At 40.8% G+C, this 20,019-nt stretch overlaps 1 protein-coding gene and 1 pseudogene across 1 annotated transcript; both read left to right on the forward strand.

Moving 5' to 3' along the window:
- Positions 1-2,313: 2,313 nt before the first annotated feature.
- LOC127781791 (uncharacterized) lies at positions 2,314-10,768 on the forward strand (annotated as a pseudogene).
- A 3,237-nt stretch (positions 10,769-14,005) lies between these two features.
- LOC127782506 (uncharacterized) lies at positions 14,006-18,205 on the forward strand. Its single transcript, XM_052309742.1, has 3 exons — positions 14,006-14,357; positions 15,535-16,517; positions 17,142-18,205. Exons 2-3 carry the CDS (start codon positions 15,562-15,564, stop codon positions 17,629-17,631), a joined length of 1,446 nt encoding a protein of 481 aa, XP_052165702.1. The 5' UTR covers positions 14,006-14,357; positions 15,535-15,561; the 3' UTR covers positions 17,632-18,205.
- Positions 18,206-20,019: the final 1,814 nt, after the last annotated feature.

The following is a 20,019-nucleotide window of genomic DNA, read 5'->3' on the forward strand; positions in this document are numbered from 1 at the left end:
AAAGCTTATGGAGTCTACTTTTTCAGATGGTTTTGGTCCCACATCAAAATTCCTATCGAGGTGTTGGGAGTCTGCAAAACAAGTTACGTACCTTATACAGTCCGAGTTTGATTTGAGCCTTATAATTATGTCATGGGCTAAGCGCAAGGAGGTGGAGTCCTAGGGCAAACTCGGACATCACTTATCATATTTATTCAGTAGCCATCATAGTTTAGAATGGGGTTTTGCTTAGATTATTTATGCCATTACAGTTTTGCTGCTTGCTCGGTTTGTAGAACTCCAAATTCAAGCGCTTAATCATTCATATGCAATTGAGTTGCAATCTACCTTATTCTTGCTTGTGTTCTTCGATTCGCATGTACGGATTGTTTGAGGTCAACCGGGCAGTGCACGGTTGATAACCAGAGGAGACGTGGTGCTACAATTACAGGGTTCGGATCGTGTCGATCGAAAGCTGAATCGTGTGTGTCAAGTTTCTGCCAAATCGAGAGTTATCACTACCTATTGGAAGATCGGGACCAGTACCTCATCATATAGTTACTTAGCATCTAAATATCTAATCTAAGAATCAGGATCCTCTGAATTGATCTACAATACCCAACATTAGAGGGAATGGAGACTGTTTGATCAGATGGATTAGATCGTGCACTACAATAAATATGCTACAATACTCATCAATGTTTGACAGTATTTTCGTTAATGGATCGACATTGTTTGATGCATTGATTTATTGTGCTACTAACATGTATAGAGCACCTATGCATTACTGCAGAGGATCCGGATCCCTGATCTAGCCCATCCATTTTAAATCGAGGGTGGATAGGATGGGCCATTGTGCAAATGACCATAACTGTATAACTTGCATCGATAATATTCCAATATAGTTTAAAAAAAGAGATAATATTCCAATGCGGAGTATCCCGATCCGTACTGCTCCTGCTACTAGGCGAATGAGCAATTAAGGATGATGTGTACAGTAGAAAAGGGTGAGATAAAAAGTGTGGATGATCTTGTGTAGATCATTGATGTGAAGGGCGCGATAATTTATAGAATTACTATCTTCGTGTTAAAATATAATAAATTTTAATTATAAATATGAATACATAATTGTTTAAATTTTTAGCTAAACATATTTATATTTTGAGATGGATATCACCAAACTTAGCCAAAGCTGTTAAATAGATACGCTTTCCTGCTGTGTGATTGTCCTTTGGATAGTGCTTATGAATAAATCAGCGGCGCTGCAAGGAGGACCCACCGGTAAGTGACATGTTTGAGTAACCGACATACACCGTTCAGGGGGCGCACCAAAGTCTGTGTGTTTGCTGTTGGTTTTGGATGATTAATGGGGAGTAAAGATTACGAAGTATAGTTACGGAGTAACTTGCATGGTGTGGCTGATGTCTACCAGAATGTGAATGATCAGTGGGACCCGTCTCTCATGGTAAAAAATAGCTGAATTCAGCTATACTCATGCGTTGTATAGCTGAATTTTGCTAGACTGACACGAGTGTCAATGACAAGTAGGTCCAAATAATTATATTTCTTAGCAAAATAATGAAATAAATACTTAGCAAGAGTTTTAAATATAATTGTGTCCATTTTTAATTAACTGGTTCCTCACACTTTAACCATTAATAATTTCTTAAATGTTTTGTTTTAAGAAAAATACACGTATGTAGATTTGCCTTAAAACTATCATTAAATATCATAAACTTAACAGTAAAAAAAGACATCATAAAGTTATTCGATGTCATAAATGTATTCTAATACTAAAATTATGGTTGAAGTTTAAAATTTGACCAAACCTCATCTTAAACATAAAATATTTGTGATTGGAGGGAGTAGATAATATGGGATTAGCCGTGTGAAAATCATAATTATAAACTTATTATGGAAAATATCTTCACCTAGCCGTTTCACCATTGTAGAGTAGAATCAATGCCGCAATAACAACCATCTAAAATTGTATTTACGCCCCCCAGTAAATGCACTACAGTAATGGAGTACTAGTACCGCGGCGTCACCGACTCAGCGTCACCGCCTATAAAAAAGAGAAGCGAAGGTTGCTGAGACCCCCAACCGTTTTCTCACCCCACTCGTTTGCTTGCGTTGCGTGCACAGCGACCGAGCCAGTCGGAGACTCGGAGGTTCGGACCCGACCCGACCCGAGTCAATCCGAATCTTTCAGGTGCGGGGCGTCCGGCCGCCACGTGGCGGGCGAACCCACCCCTCCCGGCCCCTCCCCGTATCAGTCACGAGCTCCTCCTTCCTCCCGTTCCACATTTCCACCCCTCACGGCCCCACCCACTCTCTCGATTCTCTCCTCGCCCAAAACCCCCCCAACTCCTCGCAGGCTCGCAGCCTCGCTCCCCCTCGCCGCGCTCTCGGCCTCGCCGCGTCGCCGCCGGTCTCTGGACGAGGAGGTGAGGGCGCGCGCGCGCCTCGGGACTACTTCGGCGCGCTCTGTTCTCGTCGTTCGTGTTCTTCTGCTTCGGTTTCGTGGTGTTGGCGTGTGGATGTGTGCGTAACGGCTAATTTGGTTCGGGTTTTTGTGCTTGGTGGTGGTGGTGGGTGATTTGCAGGGGCGGTGAATCGGTGATCGATGAGCGGGCTGGATCTCCGGGAGATGTTGAGCAGCGCTGCGCGGCGGCATACGTGGAGGAGAAGCGGATGGGGGGCGGAGTGGGGCGGCGGCGACGACGCTCGCTCGGCCGCGCTTCCGGCTCGCTGTCCTCCTCCCCCTCCTCCTCGTCGTCCCGCGGCTGCGGGTGGGCGTGGCGACGAGGGGAGCGGTGGAGTGCGGGGGCGCGGGGAGGAGGGGACGAGTCGTGGTGGAAGCGGAGCGAGGCGCGAGGACGCGGCGGGGACCGGGAGGAATGCGGTGGCCGTCGTCGCCGGTGGCTCGGCCACGTCCGGCGCGGAGCGGGTTGCTGCGCGAGCGGAGGACGGTAGGAGGACGCCTCTGTTTCGGTTCATCACGTCCTCTGCTTGGGTTCGTCGTATGGATTGCCTATGTAACGGCTAAATTTGTTGCGGTTTGTGTTCGGTGGTGGTGATTGTAGGGCGGCGATCGATGGACGGGCCGACGCTGGAACTCTCCGAGATGATGCTCCACGCGGCGCAGCCATGGAGAAGCCGATGCACGCAGCGTGACGTTCGCCCGGGCGCGTTTCCTCCTCGTCCCGTCGCTGCGGATGGGCGAGGCGAGGGCACCAGTACAGTGCGAGGGCGCGTGCTGGAGGGGACGACTCGTGGTGGAGGCAGAGGAGGTGGAATGGAGCGTGAGCGCGAGGTGGTGGCGCCGGCGAGAAATGCGGTGGCCGTCGCCGGTGATTTGGCCACGCACGGCGGCGAGCGGGTTGCTGGCCCCTTGGTGGCGAAGGAGAAGAGAAATGGCGGCGGTGAGTTGGGGACGAAGAGGGGGCTAGAGAAGCGGGCCCCGCTTCCGCCGCCCAAGCGCAGGGTGGTGTCCGCTAAGCGCCAGTTTCCACCAGATTTCGGTAGGGACTCTGCTGTTCCACTCGGCCGCGGCCGGGGCCGTGGTGGTGGTGTTCGTCCGTCGGATGGGGCGCCTGCCCGTGCTGTTCTGGGTGAGAAGGTGGCGTCTGCGGGTAATGGTGATTCAATGGCGAATGTGCATCATCATGCTGTGATGGACACGGTCTTGATGAAATCTTCACATGCTTCGGATGAGAATCTGGTTGCTTTCAAAGTTGGTTCACCAGAGAATGGTGCAGAAGGGGCAGCAAGGGGAAAGGGAGCACACAATGGTGAATTGCTGGGAAAGAGGGAAGTGTTGGCTCAAGCTGTGAATTTGCTTCCCATGAGGAGGACTGTATCTGCGACGCACCGCTTCACTGCTGGGTGTGGGAGGGACGCTGCAGCTCCACTTGCTCGCAGAGAAGAGGGTAAGGTGGGTTCAGGTTTGGAAGTCATGCCTGTTGATGTTGGTGGGGGTGTGTCAAAGGAGGTGATGGCTACGGATGGCAATAAACATTCGGTTAACCAGTGTACGGCGAACATTGTTGGAGCTGTCGGTGTTTTGGATGGAACAGTACAGTACCAGGAATTGGAGGAGGGTGAGGTGGCTGATGAGGCATACTGTGATGTAGAGTCACAAAAAGTTGTTGGTTGTGATTCTTTTGATGATTCTGCAGGTGAAAGACATGAGGGTGTTGTTCCTGTAACGTTTGCTGTTACTGAAGTTTTGGCAAGTCACGCTTATGATGAGATGATGCAAATTAAGGCATTGCAAGAAGGGGGCAGTGATGCTGCGCAGGAAACTGAACATGACTTGCCAATGGGAGGCAAATGTGAAACTATCTTACCTGATGCTTCTCCTAAATGTTCGTTTGGTGGTCCTTCAAATGAAATTGTCCACGGCAAGAGAGTGTTGGGGAGTCATGGCATGAAAGGGGAAGTTCCCAGTCTTGCAATTGAAGATCATGGTGGCATTGCTCAAATTGACCAAGAACTGGAGGACGTTGAGATGACTACAGGGGAATACCGTGTTCAGGATGCTCAAATTGCCACCCATGTTATCCCACACGAGTCTACAACTGGTAGACATGAGGAGGGGCTTTGTGCATCTGCAGCTGCTGAAGATATTAAGGTGATGAACAAATACAAAGGGACCTTACCCAAAGCTGCTGCTAAATCATCGATGAATATTGCAACAGGAGTATTTGGTGATGGTATCATGAGAAGTAAGATACTATCAACAGCTAGAAAAGTAGTCAAGCCACCTGTCAGAGCAAGCCATAAGCCTCCATTGAACACTCTGCATAGACCCTTCTCCACAAATAGTGCTTCATTTGGTCATAAGAAGTTGAAGGTAAAACGTCCAGATCAAAGTAAAGATATTCCTATGAAGATTGCCTCTACATCTGGATTGGCGGGCAAGGACAACCTTACCGATGAAAAGGCTTTGAGCTTGGAAGATGATGATATTTTGAAGGCACTAGTTGTTCATGATGGAAAGCTTGAGGTGTATCTCAATGTTCCCTCATGCGTTCAGCTTCATAGGCAACATGGAAGTGGGAATGCTGATGATAGGAGCAAAATCAGGATGTTGTGTAGGAGGTTTCAGTTTATATGCAGGGCTCTCTTACATGCCGTCGAACAGGGTTCATTGAAGATTCGAAGAGTTGACCTTGCAGCTGATAAAATCATCAGGAAATTGCCAGGCTTTACCAAACCTGGACCTACTGTGGGAAATGTTAATGGAGTGGAAGTTGGTGACGAATTTATGTACAGAGTTGAGCTAGCCCTTGTTGGTCTCCATCGCCCATACCAGGGAGGAATTGATACCACCGATTATAATGGAGTGCTTGTTGCAATAAGCATCGTTTGTTCTGGAGGTTATCCTGATGAATTGTCAAGCTCAGGTGAACTAATATACACTGGTTCTGGAGGAAAGCCTGCTGGTAAGAAGAAAGATGAGGATCAAAAGCTAGAGAGGGGGAACCTTGCCTTGAAGAATTGCATCGAGACAAAGACACCTGTCCGAGTGATTCATGGATTCAAAGGTCAAAATAGAGAGGACAACAGTCATTCAAGAGCTAAACAAATCCTAACATTTACTTATGATGGGTTGTACCTTGTGGTGGATTGCTGGACAGAAGGACTAAAAGGTTCAAGGATCTTCAAATACAAATTACAAAGGATTCCTGGACAACCAGAACTTCCTCTGCACATAGCTAAAGGGCTGAGAAGGTCTCTTTCACGTCCAGGCCTCTGCATAGCTGATATATCTCAAGGGAAAGAAATGGATCCCATCTGTGTGATCAATGATGTTAGTAATGTCCATCCAACATCTTTTCAGTACATCTCTAGAATCAAGTACCCGTCATGGCTTACAAAAAGACATCCTCAGCATCATGGTTGTGATTGCACAGATGGCTGCATAGATTCTACTAAGTGCTTTTGTGCTGTGAAGAATGGAGGAAAAATCCCATTCAACTCCAATGGTGCAATTGTCCATGATAAACCCCTCATTTTTGAGTGTGGTCCATCCTGTAGGTGCCATTCTTCATGCCACAACAGGGTAAGTCAGAAGGGTATGAAAATCCACCTGGAAGTTTTCAGGACAGCCAATAAAGGTTGGGGTGTAAGATCCCTAAGGTCCATCTCTTCTGGCAGCTTTATATGTGAGTATGTTGGTATCCTGTTGACTGACAAGGAAGCTGACAAGAGAACAAACGATGAATACTTGTTTGATATAAGCCATAACTGTGATGATGAGGATTGCTCCAAGGGGAGGCCATCAACTATTTCTAGTCTAAACTCTTCTGGTGGTTGCTCTCAGACCATGGAAGATGTGTGCTTCACGATAGATGCTTCTGAGTACGGAAATATTGGAAGATTTATCAACCATAGTTGCTCACCTAACCTCTATGCACAAAATGTGCTTTGGGATCATGATGACCAAAGGGTGCCCCATATCATGTTCTTTGCTGCAGAGAACATTCCTCCACTCCAAGAGCTCACTTATGACTAACTATAAAATAGGTGAAGTCCGCGACCTGAATGGCGGAGTAAAAGTTAAAGATTGCCATTGTGGTTCTCCACAGTGCTGCGGCAGGCTCTATTAGGGCATGGTTGACTGATAGTACTAGGTTTGGTATTTCTTTGAACAAAAACCCTTTGTAAAGTTAGTGTTTTGCTTGTTGTCATTTGAGAGCTTTGTGGATACATGGATAACATGGAGTGTTAGTGGTAAAAAGCAGTAAGGTTGGTGGTGGTTCTGTACATCTGTTGTCCTACTACAGCGAAATGCAGATTCTTGCATAGTACTGTGGTAATATATATCTTGCCCGTTTGCGACACTGTTGCTGAGTCCAGAATATATGTGGAATTGAATAAAATTGGCTTGGTGTTTGAACTATCCCAAGAATCTGGACAGGACTGCAGTTGAAAGCAGGTACACAATCAAACTTCTGTTATTTTACATAATGATCATTTATGTCATTTGTGCTAACAATGAGCTAGGACAATCAGAAGATGGACAAGATGTGTGGTGTGCTTTTGAAACCTGGGAGGTAGTCTTTTGGTCTTTGGATTCATGTGTGGGGTTGGTTACTAGTATAACATTATTGCCGTTGATATGAATGTTCAATGAATCTGCTTGATCTGCAATAGCTATTGTGCTAGCGAAGCAATATTTTGAACCAATGTATGACTAGATGAATCACCTTTATCTCTGCTAGACGTTCAATACCTATCTTTGTTATAAGAATTTCCTAGTTGTAGTCTTGTTATCTTGTAGAAGGTTTTTAAGTTGCAATGATTGACAATTAAATCTTTTACTATATGACTAACAGAACACTTAGCACAACTTAGGAGCTAGTCCCCTCCAGTAAAAAAGAATGCCTACGTATGCTGTTTTGAATTCTGAATTTCACACTTGATGTACCTATAATCAGTGAGAAATCAGCATAGCCATATGTATACCACTAAAAGGATCATGATATTACAGTTTTGCTGATGTGTGGCAATTAAATGAACAGCCAAATATGCATTTTTTGAGACATAAAATTGTCAAAATAAGTATTGCAATCAACCTACTGTGCAAATTCTTTTTTCCCCATTACATTCTTACGCATTTTTTTCCCCTGATAAGGTGTTTTTAACTCTTTGTACACTGCAAAAAGATGGGAACACTTTATTCTTTTCAGAACATTGTATGATAGTGTGGTAAACTCGTAATGAAAACCATTGGCAACAAATGGCATTGATATTTTTTATATTTTTGTTATAACTGATGGACTTATAGAGGGAGCTAATTTTCTTTCTTGTAGAATCTTTGGTCCTTTCCTTGTTACTGCAAGATTAACTTGGTGCTTGTTTGAGTTCTTGTCAAGTTTGTGGCTATGATTGTATAGCAATACTGCTCGTCAACTTGCACTTCAAAATATATTACTGTGGGTACTGGTCGCCTTGATGTGAACCATGCGAATCACTAGGAAGAGCTTCTTTTAACTTTTAATTCAGAAAAGAAAATAAGCACAACACACAATTTTCACTGAGTCAGAATGGTTTGCACATTCAACACAGGGACTAAAAGTAATAACATTTCCATTTTGTTTTGTTTTGCTAATTTGGTCAAATCTGTTTTGATTTATGTCAATTTCTTTGGTAGCTTATGATCTTGATATAACTTCAACTTATTTCATTCTCATTTCAATGCTTCCATAGTAAGCCTATTATTGGACTAAGAATACTTACAAAAGAATAAATTCTGCAGAGGTGGATGCTGATAGACATTTTTTTTCAAAAGTAAGCGATATTTCCTCTGAAAAGAGAAACATTGTTTATATCCTTCTGGGCAGATTTCAATAAAAAAAAAGTAGGTTAAATAAAGACCAATAAACTATAGAGTTAATTTTGCAGTCAAACACTGAGTGTTTTTTTTAGAGAAGGAATTGAAGTTTCAAAGTAACTTGAAAGCGGGTTTCCTGAAAGTTTATGATGGATTTGCTCGGTTTCTTACTTTAGAAAAACTTGGACAGCTTTTTTTGATGGGGAAGTTTCTGGTTGCTGTGTGTTCAGTCAGTATCTCAATTTTCAGATGATCATGATATGACTTGTGGATACTGAAACCAGATAGTTCTGAATTGTTCCAACCAATAAGGTGCTATGGTAAGTGCCATTCTCTTGATTCCTTGTCTTGCCAGATGAGGCTTCTTAACTGAATATCTGATGGTGCTGCTTTTTTCTATGCTGCTGAATTAACTAGTCGCAGTTTTGAGCAGGTCTTCAGCACATGGTTGGTGTTTAGCCAGGGATAATAAAGGTAGTGCATTATTTACAAGGAGATGCACATACATGTGATGAAATTAGTTCAGGATTTGGGTTTTGCCTAAACTTGTCGTGGGATTACATGTGTGGTTATGATGTTAACCATTGGTTACCATTTGCTTTGTCCTCTGCAGCAAATAGAGTGTTTTACTAGCTCATAGCCTCTGAAGTCTGAACCCTTTTTTATCTTCAATGCATTCAGGAATATCTTCGAATTTTGACTCTCATAATTCTTTCTAAACCCCTAAAATTTTCCCCCAGTTTTTTTTTCGAAAGGTAATTTTCTTGATGGGATAAACATTTCCTCATTTTGCAGGCCATGTGCTGCAACCTGTACCCTAGGTCGAGGATCACTAGAAGTCGCAGCGAGTGCCGAGGTAGCAAAGATGAACTACTCTTTGAAGTCTTGATCAATCGGTGGGCATGATTACTGGTTTTGGCGGCAAGAGAGTGAAGTTATCAGTAAAAATGTGGATTCAGTTAGGTAGGATACTGACGTGTTGCATATCACTACTAGCTAGGAACAGATATACCTTTGAGTTCTTATCATATCTTTCTGGTTATCACAGGAAGAAATCGGCTGTCACAAAATTCTCTGCATGATTTGATTAGCTCCAACATGACGCAGCGGGGTTGCTTACCTTGGACAGCTGGATGCATCAAGACCAGGTTTACAGTTCTAATTCATTTCCAACCGTTGTTAACATCTGAGATTCCTTACTGTTACTGACTCGATTATCTCTTGATGTGATATGATTTCCTCGTTCTCACAGGCTATGTGTTTTAGACCGAGTGGCTGATCTGAGAGGTACTGGATACTCAAATCAGCAACCAAACATCGGGTTTTTGGCAGCTAGGCAAAGGTTGAACGAAACGAACTCTTGATCAGATCGGTGGGCATAGCCATCAGATTCAGCAATCAGCACTAGCTTTTCACAACTGTCGCAGCTCAAAAGATGATTGGCAGAACTGCATTACCGAAAGATTACCTGCTGCTGGTAGTGGTTGGTGGTTTCTGCAAACCCATAGTTTCAGGCTCTAGCTTTATATTTTTTTCCCCCTTCTCTCTTTAGACTGGCTTGACTCTGACGGAAGTAAAGGGAAATAGTTGCATCAGCACGAACTTTTTTAATTTTTTGAACTTTTTAATTTTAAAAATAAACCCTTCTAAAACATATCTATTATATTATTAAAACAACCTTAAAAAGAGGCACCACGTTCGCTGTGGGGGTTAAAAATTCCCACATTAATCAGAAAAAAAGAAAAAGAAAAGAAAAGGAGAGTTCAAGTAGAGCTGTGGGGGTTAGAAATTCCCACATTAATCGGAGAAAAAGAAAAAAAAAAGAAAAGGAGAGTTCAAGTAGAAATACAATCTAAAAATAGTTGAAATTCGGAATTAAAAATAAGCAATATTAAAAGAAGTTTCCATGTAAGAACCTAATACGAGATTAATCAAAATTCGAAATAAAAATAAAATAAATACAATCTAAAAATAGCTGAAATTCGGAATTAAAAATAAGCAATATTGAAAGAAGTTTCAAGAACCCAATACGAGATTAATCAAAATTCGAAATAAAAATAAAATAAAATCCAAAATTAGAAAAGGAAAGAAGAGTCCAAGTAGAAATATAATTTAAAAATAGCTGAAATTCGGAATTAAAAATTAGCAATATTGAAATAAGTTTCCATATAAGAACCCAATACGAGATTAATCAAAATTCGAAATAAAAATAAAATAAAAGCCAAAATTAGAAAAGGAAATGAGAGTCCAAGTAGAAATACAATTTAAAAATAGCTGAAATTCGGAATTAAAAATAAGGAATATTAAAAGAAGAGTACATATGAGATTAATTAAAATTCGGAATAAAAATAACCCAATATGAGATTAATTAAAATTCGGAATAAAAATATTAGCAAAAGAAAATAAAGAAGAGTTCAAGTAGGAATACAATTTAAAATTAGCTGAAATTCGGAATTAAAAATAAGCAATATTGAAAGAAGAATCCATATAAGAACCCAATACGAGTTAATTAAAATTTCGAATAAAAAATATAATAATATCCAAAATTAGAAAAATTAAAAGAGAGTTCAAGTAGAAATACAATTTTAAAGCAAATGAAATTGAAAATAAAAAAATAAAAACATTAAAAGAACGCAATATAGTATTAAATAATTCTTTTAGAAAAAAATAAATTCTAAAATTAGAAAAAGAAATAAGATTTCAATTGGGAATAAAATTTATAAATAACTAAAATTTGTGATCATAAAAATAAAGACTATTGAAAGAAAAGACCATCTAAAATAATGACGAGATAAATTAAGTAACATGCCTATATAGGAGTAGAGTTGGTGGCGGTTGATACGACATATAAAAATTATTAATAAAACACCAAATAGAATCCTAATAGACGATTAAAAGGAGGGATGTCAGGCAGACCATGAAGCAAACAAGTAAAGCGGTTGCCGGGACTTCTAGAAAGTAAAAAAGAAAAAAAACCACATTGATAACCATTTTCAATTTTTAAAATCTCAATAAGTATAAAAAGGAGAAGCAGCGAGCGGGGTGTATAAGAGTATAGTTGCAGAGCCTCCGACGGTTGACGGGACTTCTAGAAAATAAAAAATGAATTGCAAGGATAGTTATGTTCGATTTTTAGAATCACAATGACAATAAAGAGTAGGCGGCGAACGGGCTGCAGAGGGGCATAGTGGCATCGTTTGATAGAACTTCTAAAAATTATAAAAAATAAAACTACAAGTCCAATTTTTAAAGGTTCGGAACTTTTAAAAATTAAAAAAAACAATGATAATCATGTTCGATTTTAAAATCTCAATGACAATAAAGAAGGGAGGCAGCGGGCGAGGCATAGAGGAGTATAATGGCAAAACCGCTGACGGTTTGGCGGGACTTCTAGAAAGTAAAAATGAACCCAAACTATAATATGTTCGATTTTTAAAATCTCAATAACAATAAAGAGAAGATAGTGGACGGGTCGTAGAGGAGTATAATGGCAACGTTTGACGAGACATCTAGGAATTATAAAAACGAAACCCAACGTGACAATAAATTCTAAAAACTATAAAATCCAATTTTTAAAGGTTCCAAGAAGAATGAATAGAAATAGTGATAGATCGAGTAAGCAAATAAGGAAGGAGATGAAACAAGAGGTAGCAACTGGTGTGATTTTTAAAAACTATATAATTAGAAACACGAGGATGATAAGGTTTGGTCTTTCAAAGTTTTAACAATGAGATAGCTATTTAATAATTTTTTAGTAAAATCATACTTAAAAAAATATATGATTTTTTTTGCTAGCCGCGCAATTGCGCGGGCCACCCAACTAGTTTATAGAATCTAAACCTTTTGGTCACGTCAGCCCTATAACATAGCAAAACAACATTGACACACCGACACGCCACACATAGCGGGCTTAAATAGTTTTGTCCTGCCACGCTAGCAAAGGTGGCGCGTGACCACGTAACGCTGTCATACCAACCAGACCGCGTGACCAAATAATGCTTCCATGTCAGCCAGACCGGTGTGACAGTGTTATTTTTTCACGCTAGCGTGGTCAAAAAGTTTAGATTTTAGAAATAAGTTTCGAAAGGATTTATTTTTAAAATTAAAATTTTAAAAAGTTTAAATAATAATAAAAAACCCATCAGCACATGTTGCAATCCCAATCTGAAAAGAACAAAAGAGAGACGAGACTAGAGAGAGTGGAGTTGTCATGGTGGTGGTCAACAATTTTGATGGCCTGTGGGGGCAGCTTATTTTAATGGCCTTGCGTATGACAGATAACAGCGGCTGGTACGTATTCTGACATTTTGATGGGTCAATTTCCATTCCGTACGTGTTGCTATCTTGCTGATGCTTTTGGTTGGGGGCCCCTGTTTAGAAATCAGGGTCGGCTTGGATAATAGCAGTTTCCTCTCATCTTTGGGTAGCCGATCAATCATCAACGTGTGGTGGTGGTGGTGGTTAAGAACAAATTTTAGTCTATCAAATTGGATAAGTTTAGAGAGAGCAGGTTAGCGGGAGAGATCTGCAGGCGTCACCGGGTCTGCATGTGTCACCAGGCCGCTGCTGCCTGTACTAAATTCTCTTCCTTTTCTAATTGCTGGTAAAGAAGAATTGCTCTGCGTTCTAAGGTATAGTAGCATAACTAGCATTTAAATTTGGCAAAATTTAAATATCCAAAATATAACTGCCAAAAATACCAGATGAAATGTCAAAAGACACTCCGCTCTTATCTCTGCGACCCTACCTACTTTCTATTAAGTGGGACAACCAGTGATTGGCAATTTAGCCTTTTTTTTATCTATCTTTTTACTCGTTATTAAAGACTTTAAAAACAGCTATATTTTAAAACGTACTCCCTCCGTACTTGTATAGGAAGTCGTTTTGGACAGCGACATGATCTCCAAAACACAACTTTGACTTCTTGTTTCTATAAAAAATATTTATTGTAAAGTGATATATGTATACTTTTATGAAGACAAATCTATTCATATATTTTTTATATTTTCAAAGTCAAGTTGTTGAGAGTTATTCATGATTTATATTCCCAAGGTTTAACTTAAACATTATCCTAAACGACTTCCTTTACAAGTACGGGGGAGTACGCCTCCTTTCATAAATCGAATTAATTTTGATAATATGTCTATTTTTTTTCGAAAATACTATTATATTTTTTTATAAACTTGGATTATTTTAAAGCAGTTTAATTAGAAAAATATCAAATAACTTATAATATGAAACAAGCATAGTACTGGATAAGATAAGATTTGGAGGGTACTTCCTCCGTCTCAAAGAAAAACTCAATTTCTGGGTTTCCCTGTCTAATGTTTGACCGTTTGTCTTATTTAAAAAAATTATGAAAAAATTTAAAAAGATAATTCATGCATAAAGTATTATTCGTGTTTTATCATTTAACAATAATAAAAATATTAATCATAAAATAATTTTATATAAGACGTAACGTTAAACGTTAGACACGGAAACCAACAATTCAGTTTTTTTTACGGAGGAAGTAAGATCAAAGAGTGGTAAATTTTTAATAGAGCAGCAGCGGCGGCGGCAGCAGCAAGAGCAAATATCATGATTATTCGGCGTACTAGTGTACAAGCTACCTGTACGAATAAAAACAAGCAGCAGAAGGTCGGGTGCAGAATTATTACGCTTTCACCTTCGTTGCTTCTCCTCTCCGATTCTCTCTTGCTTTCCTTCCCTTTCCCTGTCGCGAGCTTACGCGTCGTTGTCCCGCGGGGGCGGAGAGAGAAATCCCCACTCTCACTCCATCCACCTAGTCTAATCCAGCTTGCTGCCGCTGCTGCTGTTGCTGCTGCGTCACCTCAGTACCTCACCTCATCTCATCCATCGTTTGCTCCGTTTCTGTGGGATTTCCACCGGCTGATTCTCTCGCCCTCCTCCCATAAAGCGACCGGTGGTTCGCACCGGACGGATGCCCCAATCTTTGCATCGAGGGGCAACGAAGCGAGGTCACGGATGCGGGCGATGCCACCGCCGTCTTCTTGTCCCTAGATCCATCAAGGTATCCATTTCTTTCTCTCCCCCCTCCGTGTTGCCCGTCTCTCTGCCACTTCTTGTTGGTCTAATCGAGCAAGAAGGGGGATGATGGTTTGTGTGGTGTGGCAAGAACATCAGGGCTTGGGTTTCTTGGTGGTGGAGGTTGTTGATCGATTCTCGTTGTGCCCCCCCTTTGCTGGAGGCAGATCGATCTATGTGGGCACCTTCTGTTATTAAGGAATTATGTTCCTTTTTCACGGTTTTCAAGGCTTCGGGAGCATCATAAACACGTTTATGGTGTTGAGTGTTTTGGGTCTTTTACATCTGTACAGTTTTATATGAATCCTATAAATGGACTTAAAACTATTTGAAAAAAAGGATATTTGTGAGTTGGCAAATATGGAACCTAGTTAACTCATTGCCGAATGGTATAGTTTTGCATATTAAAAACTTTCTTCAAGGATGAGCAGAAAATTTGAGTTCAAAATCAAATCCAGTTGCCTAGTACTTTGTCTGCATAGAAGATGCAGGGCACAAGAATTGGTTATGTAATGCTGATACTTGACCAATTCAGTTGATTCTTTACTGATATTCATATGACAGGAATACAGGATTCAACCTATGTTCCTAAATAACAATAATAACGTTGTCAAATTGCAAATATGAGTCATCCTCCGGGTTCTGATTAGATGTTTGTTCATCCTCCAGGCTCTGATTACTGTGCGTGCAGTGTTAGGAGGACAGAGACAAGAAAATGCTTGTATATCTGCCAATATCGTGTTCTTGGTTGTTCATATCCTTGGTCCTCATGCTTTCAAGTTGGCCTTGGCCATCAGTTTATGCTCTGTGCATTACCTAGCTTTGTTTAATGTGTATTGGTCAATCCCGAGAAAAAGGAACTACATGATGACCTTAGTTCATGCTTATTAAAGCAGTGTCATATCTCTCATTTCAAGCCATGGAACTCTTTCCATTGAAAACCTCATTTGAAACAACGGTTGAAGTACAACAGTAGAACACATTCTTAAAAATTGAAATCCTAGAATTTAGCCAGCATTTTATATGCACTGATATGCATGCTTGCACTTTGTGGATTATGTGTTTGCTCTGTTGCTTGAGTTTATTTTATCCTCCTTCTGTGTGTTGCTTTGAGCGTGCTTCTGTTGTTAAACTGATGTTGCTGTTTTCTGTTTATGATTCAGTGACCAGTTCTCTGATCAGTGAGAATAATGGCCGCTGCTGAAGCAAGGGCTGCTTGGCAGCGTGCTGCAAACCGTTGCATCGTTCAGGAGGATAGAAAAAGAGCACCAAAACTAGCCTGCTGTCCACCATCATCAGAACAGCAGCATGTCAAAAGCAATGGAAATTGTAGGAATTCTGAAGACCGCCCTGTGCCCAATTTCATGCCATTGAGCTGGAATCCCATGAACTCCAGTCTGCCACCTGATATTAGATGGTGGCTTCAGTTACAACCAAATTTAGGAGGGCAGAAGAATCTTGCAGGTGAGCGCCTATATTTTCTGGGAAGAGAGATCAGTGATAAGGAAGTGGAGGATTCAGCACAAAAGAATATACACGACGAACCATTATTTTGTGAAATGTTCGACACCAATCCTGAGAAGATTGAGGATGTTTTTGAGCCTTCGTGGATGGTTTCCACAGCTTCCATGAAGTATTCTTCTGAAACAGGCTTACAAGACTTGAAAAATATAGGTGGCTATTCCCAAGTTCCTTCGAAGTGCAAAGAAAATGCCAGTGACTGTTTGTTCAATGATAAAGAATTCCTGGATTTCAAAAATTTTAACCCACCACCGTCGAAGAACCCACAGAAGGACGATTTTGATATGAATGTGCCTTGGAAAGGAGGTGAAAGGAGTCGACCATGGTGGCAGATCACTGATGAGAATGAGCTGGCTTTACTGGTTGCAGAAAGAGCAATGCAGCATATTGAGAATTGCGATTTACCAAGACCTACCCAGATAGTTCGTGTTCAGGGTATTGAATCACGCAGTCATGAAAATATGGGTAGGTACAGGGGGTCATCAGGTCCAGCAGGTACAATGTCATATCCTGATACTGGACAATGTGAACATATTGAATGCAGTTACAGCACAGCAAGCACAGATGAGGTGGATTTAACCAGTGATGGAGTTTGGCAACAGCAGGAAAGAAATGTTGCACGCAGGTGTGTATTTCTTCTGCCTTACTCTGTCACCAATTTACCCTGATGCCATAATTGTAATTTCCATAAGCATACCTAAATTTTGATGCACATCTATTTTAATTTCCTAGTTGATATCTGAAGTTCAGGTGGTGCATTACTTCTGTATTACAAATAGAATTGCTAAATATTACTGTAGTCTGAATTATTTGGTGCTAAGTAGGAGTTTCCCTTTGTGTTCGCTAAAATGCTGTTTGGTGCTTGTGAGATCTTTTGTCTGTTCCTGTTCAGTTCTCTTTTTGAAAGGAAAGCTTATTATACTGGTTAAGTTTCAGTTTTGGTTCATTTCAGAGATACATTGTTGCTCACTGCCTACAGGATAATGGTGCCATTGCCCTTGTTTGCAAAAGAGTTCATGGACTTCTTCAAAAAAGTTGCTTGTTATATTTGTTTCATTTAATCAATACCTAGAGTTTTTTTTTTAAAAAAAAATTCCTATTGTTGATTGGGAACTACACAATTTCACAATCTACATTCATCTATTTTAAGTTATGTTCCATAATCCGCACTCGGAAACTTCAAATGTGCTCCATTATTTTTCAGTTTCTTGTGTTTTTCTGGTTATCATTTCATCCAATTTTCCTGCAGTGATGCACAAGATTTTTCTAGGGGCATCAATACAGAACCACGAGGCAAGCGAACATACCAGAATCCTGCAGAGCAAGCTCAACTTTTGGAGGCACTTTGTCACTCGCAAACACGGGCGAGGGAAGCTGAGATGGCTGGGAAGAAAGCACAAAGTGAAAAAGACGATGTCATCAAGCTATTTTTCAGACAGGCCTCGCATCTCTTTGCGTGCAAACAATGGCTGAAAATGTTACAGTTGGAGAACATCTGCCTCCAGCTTAAACACAGAGAGCATCAGATAGCAACCATGATACCTGATATTCCATGGATTACACTAAAGAAAAGGACTACACCAGATCATGAGAAAGAAGATTGGACAAGGAAGAAAGGCAGAAGGCATAAAAATGCAGGGAGTTTCTGTGACGCGCTCTTATTTGCCGTTGGTTTAGGTCTTGCAGGTGCAGGGCTGCTTCTTGGCTGGACATTTGGGTGGCTTCTGGCCAAGTTCTGAAGTTGCCCATAGTTTTCTACTGAGACTAGCTTAGCTAGCTAGGCATGTATTTTGCTGTGCGCCTGTATGTGATGATTCATAGATGAAATCTCCAGGTATACTCTCCATATTGGAGTGAGATGGCGAAATTTTAGACCCCAGAAATATGTTCGTTTGGAAGCTCTGCTAGTTAGAAGACACGAATGTATAGGGAGCATTTGTTGCAAATTTGCAATTTGTAAATATGGGAGGAGGACGTCTGTGAATGCTTGTACATACTGATCAGTAGAGAAAAAATGTCATCGGACTTCTTCAACAGTACTCCCTCCGTCCCAAAAAGAATCAAGAGGGGATGTGATCTCTCCTAGGTTGATCTCCAGGTTGATGTATGTGTTTTTGGGACGGAGGGAGTATCTCCACCTGTACCTATTATTTGGAAAATTAGCAGCGTTACTGCAGATTGTGTTTTTCAAAACAGGGAACTACCAAGCGGCAGTTCTGTCTGTTTTTCAGTGAATTGCAGGTTATGTGTTTTTCAGTGCAAGCAATTGTTGGTTATTTGCCTGAAATGAAATTCTGTCACATTCTAGTTGTTTCTGCTTGGTTCTTTTACAATGTTCAAATATGTACAGACTATCTTATTTCTTTCTTTTAATATGTTCACTTTAATTTTTGTTTGCCTGCCTGTTTTCTTCAAACAAGGATGGTAGAGTGCTAGTGGTAATTAATATGTTACTTCACCTCTTCTACGACTACAGTATACACTGCCCTTCTATGAATCGCCTCTTGATGCTCCTTAAAGTTTCATAATAGGGATTTTGTATCATCTGTTCGGGTTTTTTTTTTTATTTTTAGCATTCTTGTCAATTCTGTAACATTTGTTCAGCATTTCTTATGTTTCCAAAATACTAGATAGGTCTCGCCAAGCTTAGAATCGAATTGAATGCAACAAAGTTTCGCATTTGTTCTGTTTGGTTCCCTGAGCATCTATTTTTCCTAAGACCAAGGAGCGTGGTATTGGTGTTGAAGTTATCGTACACTGCTCCTTAGTTGTCATTTTATTTCTTACAAAAGGTTAGTGGATAACAAATATCCGAGGGACTACAAAGAATTGAAAAGATTTTATCATAGCCTCAAGATTATTTGTTCACATTCATGTTAAAGAGAAATTGGGTTCAAAATTTGATAAGCGTCGATCCCACACAATTGCCGTCTTTTTTTAGAGATACTTCTGAAAACCCCCTTTTTAATTTTTTTTATTGTTCACCAAATTTTCGTTTAGGCAAAACTCATACATGGCTGAGGTAAAATTGCACGAATATAACAAATGAGCATTTGACAGTATATTCACCGTGCACCTTGAAAGATGATGTGTTACTTCTTTGCATGTCCGCAATTTATTGATTTGTTTCCCGAGCCCTGACTTACCTCTAGTGTGAATTGAACGTGAGGACTCATCCGTCAATTCGAAAACTTTCCTACAGGGTTAGTCCACACAAGATATGTGTAACATCCCGCCTTCCCCCAGGCCAGGCCCGCTTACATCTGGCAGCTTTTATATAGGTCATAGACTGCCCTCACAGACTAACACATGTCTTTTCTGCACACTAAGATGATGTGTTACTCCTTTGCATGTCTGTAATTTATTGTGTTAATTCGAAAACTTTCCTACATGGTTAGTCCACAGAAGATATGTGTAACATCCCGCCTTCCCCCAGGCTAGGCCCGCTTACATATGGCAGCTTTTATAGGTCATAGACTACCCTCACAGAGCACACTAAGATGATGTGTTACTCCTTTGCATGTCCGTGGCAGCTTTTATAGGTTATAGACTACCCTCACAGACCAACACATGTCTTTTCTGCACACTTTGTAGAAGATATGTGTAACATCCTGCCTTCCCCCAGGCCAGGCCCGCTTTTATAGGTCATAGACTGCCCTTACAGACCAACACATGTCTTTTCTGCACACTTTGTCCTCACTCGTGCGCACCCGGGAAGAATTTCCCGGTCGGTCACCCATCCCAAATTGCTCCAGGCCAAGCACACTTAACCCTGGAGTTCTTTGGAAATCGGCTTCCGGAAAAGAAGTCTTAACCCTGGAGTTATTTGAAAATCGGCTTCCGGAAAAGAAGTTGCAACTTGTTGATATGAGTATTCTATTAATTCTATTAAGCCCTGGGCCGGGATGTCACAATATGCATTCTATGTCCATGAAAGTACTAGCTCTAATGGTTCATTAATCGAATTCAACATCATGTCTAATTTAATTAACGCAGACCATTTTGACCTAAGCACCATGCTTAAATCAAAAACCCTATGGATGTCTTACGAACACACCCAAACTAGAGCATACAAAAATAAACAAATGAAGCATAACATATACGATCAAGCCATATTCACATGGTGG

The sequence above is a fragment of the Oryza glaberrima genome, chromosome 8, assembly GCF_000147395.1.
Source record: "Oryza glaberrima chromosome 8, OglaRS2, whole genome shotgun sequence".
Taxonomy (NCBI): domain Eukaryota; kingdom Viridiplantae; phylum Streptophyta; class Magnoliopsida; order Poales; family Poaceae; genus Oryza; species Oryza glaberrima.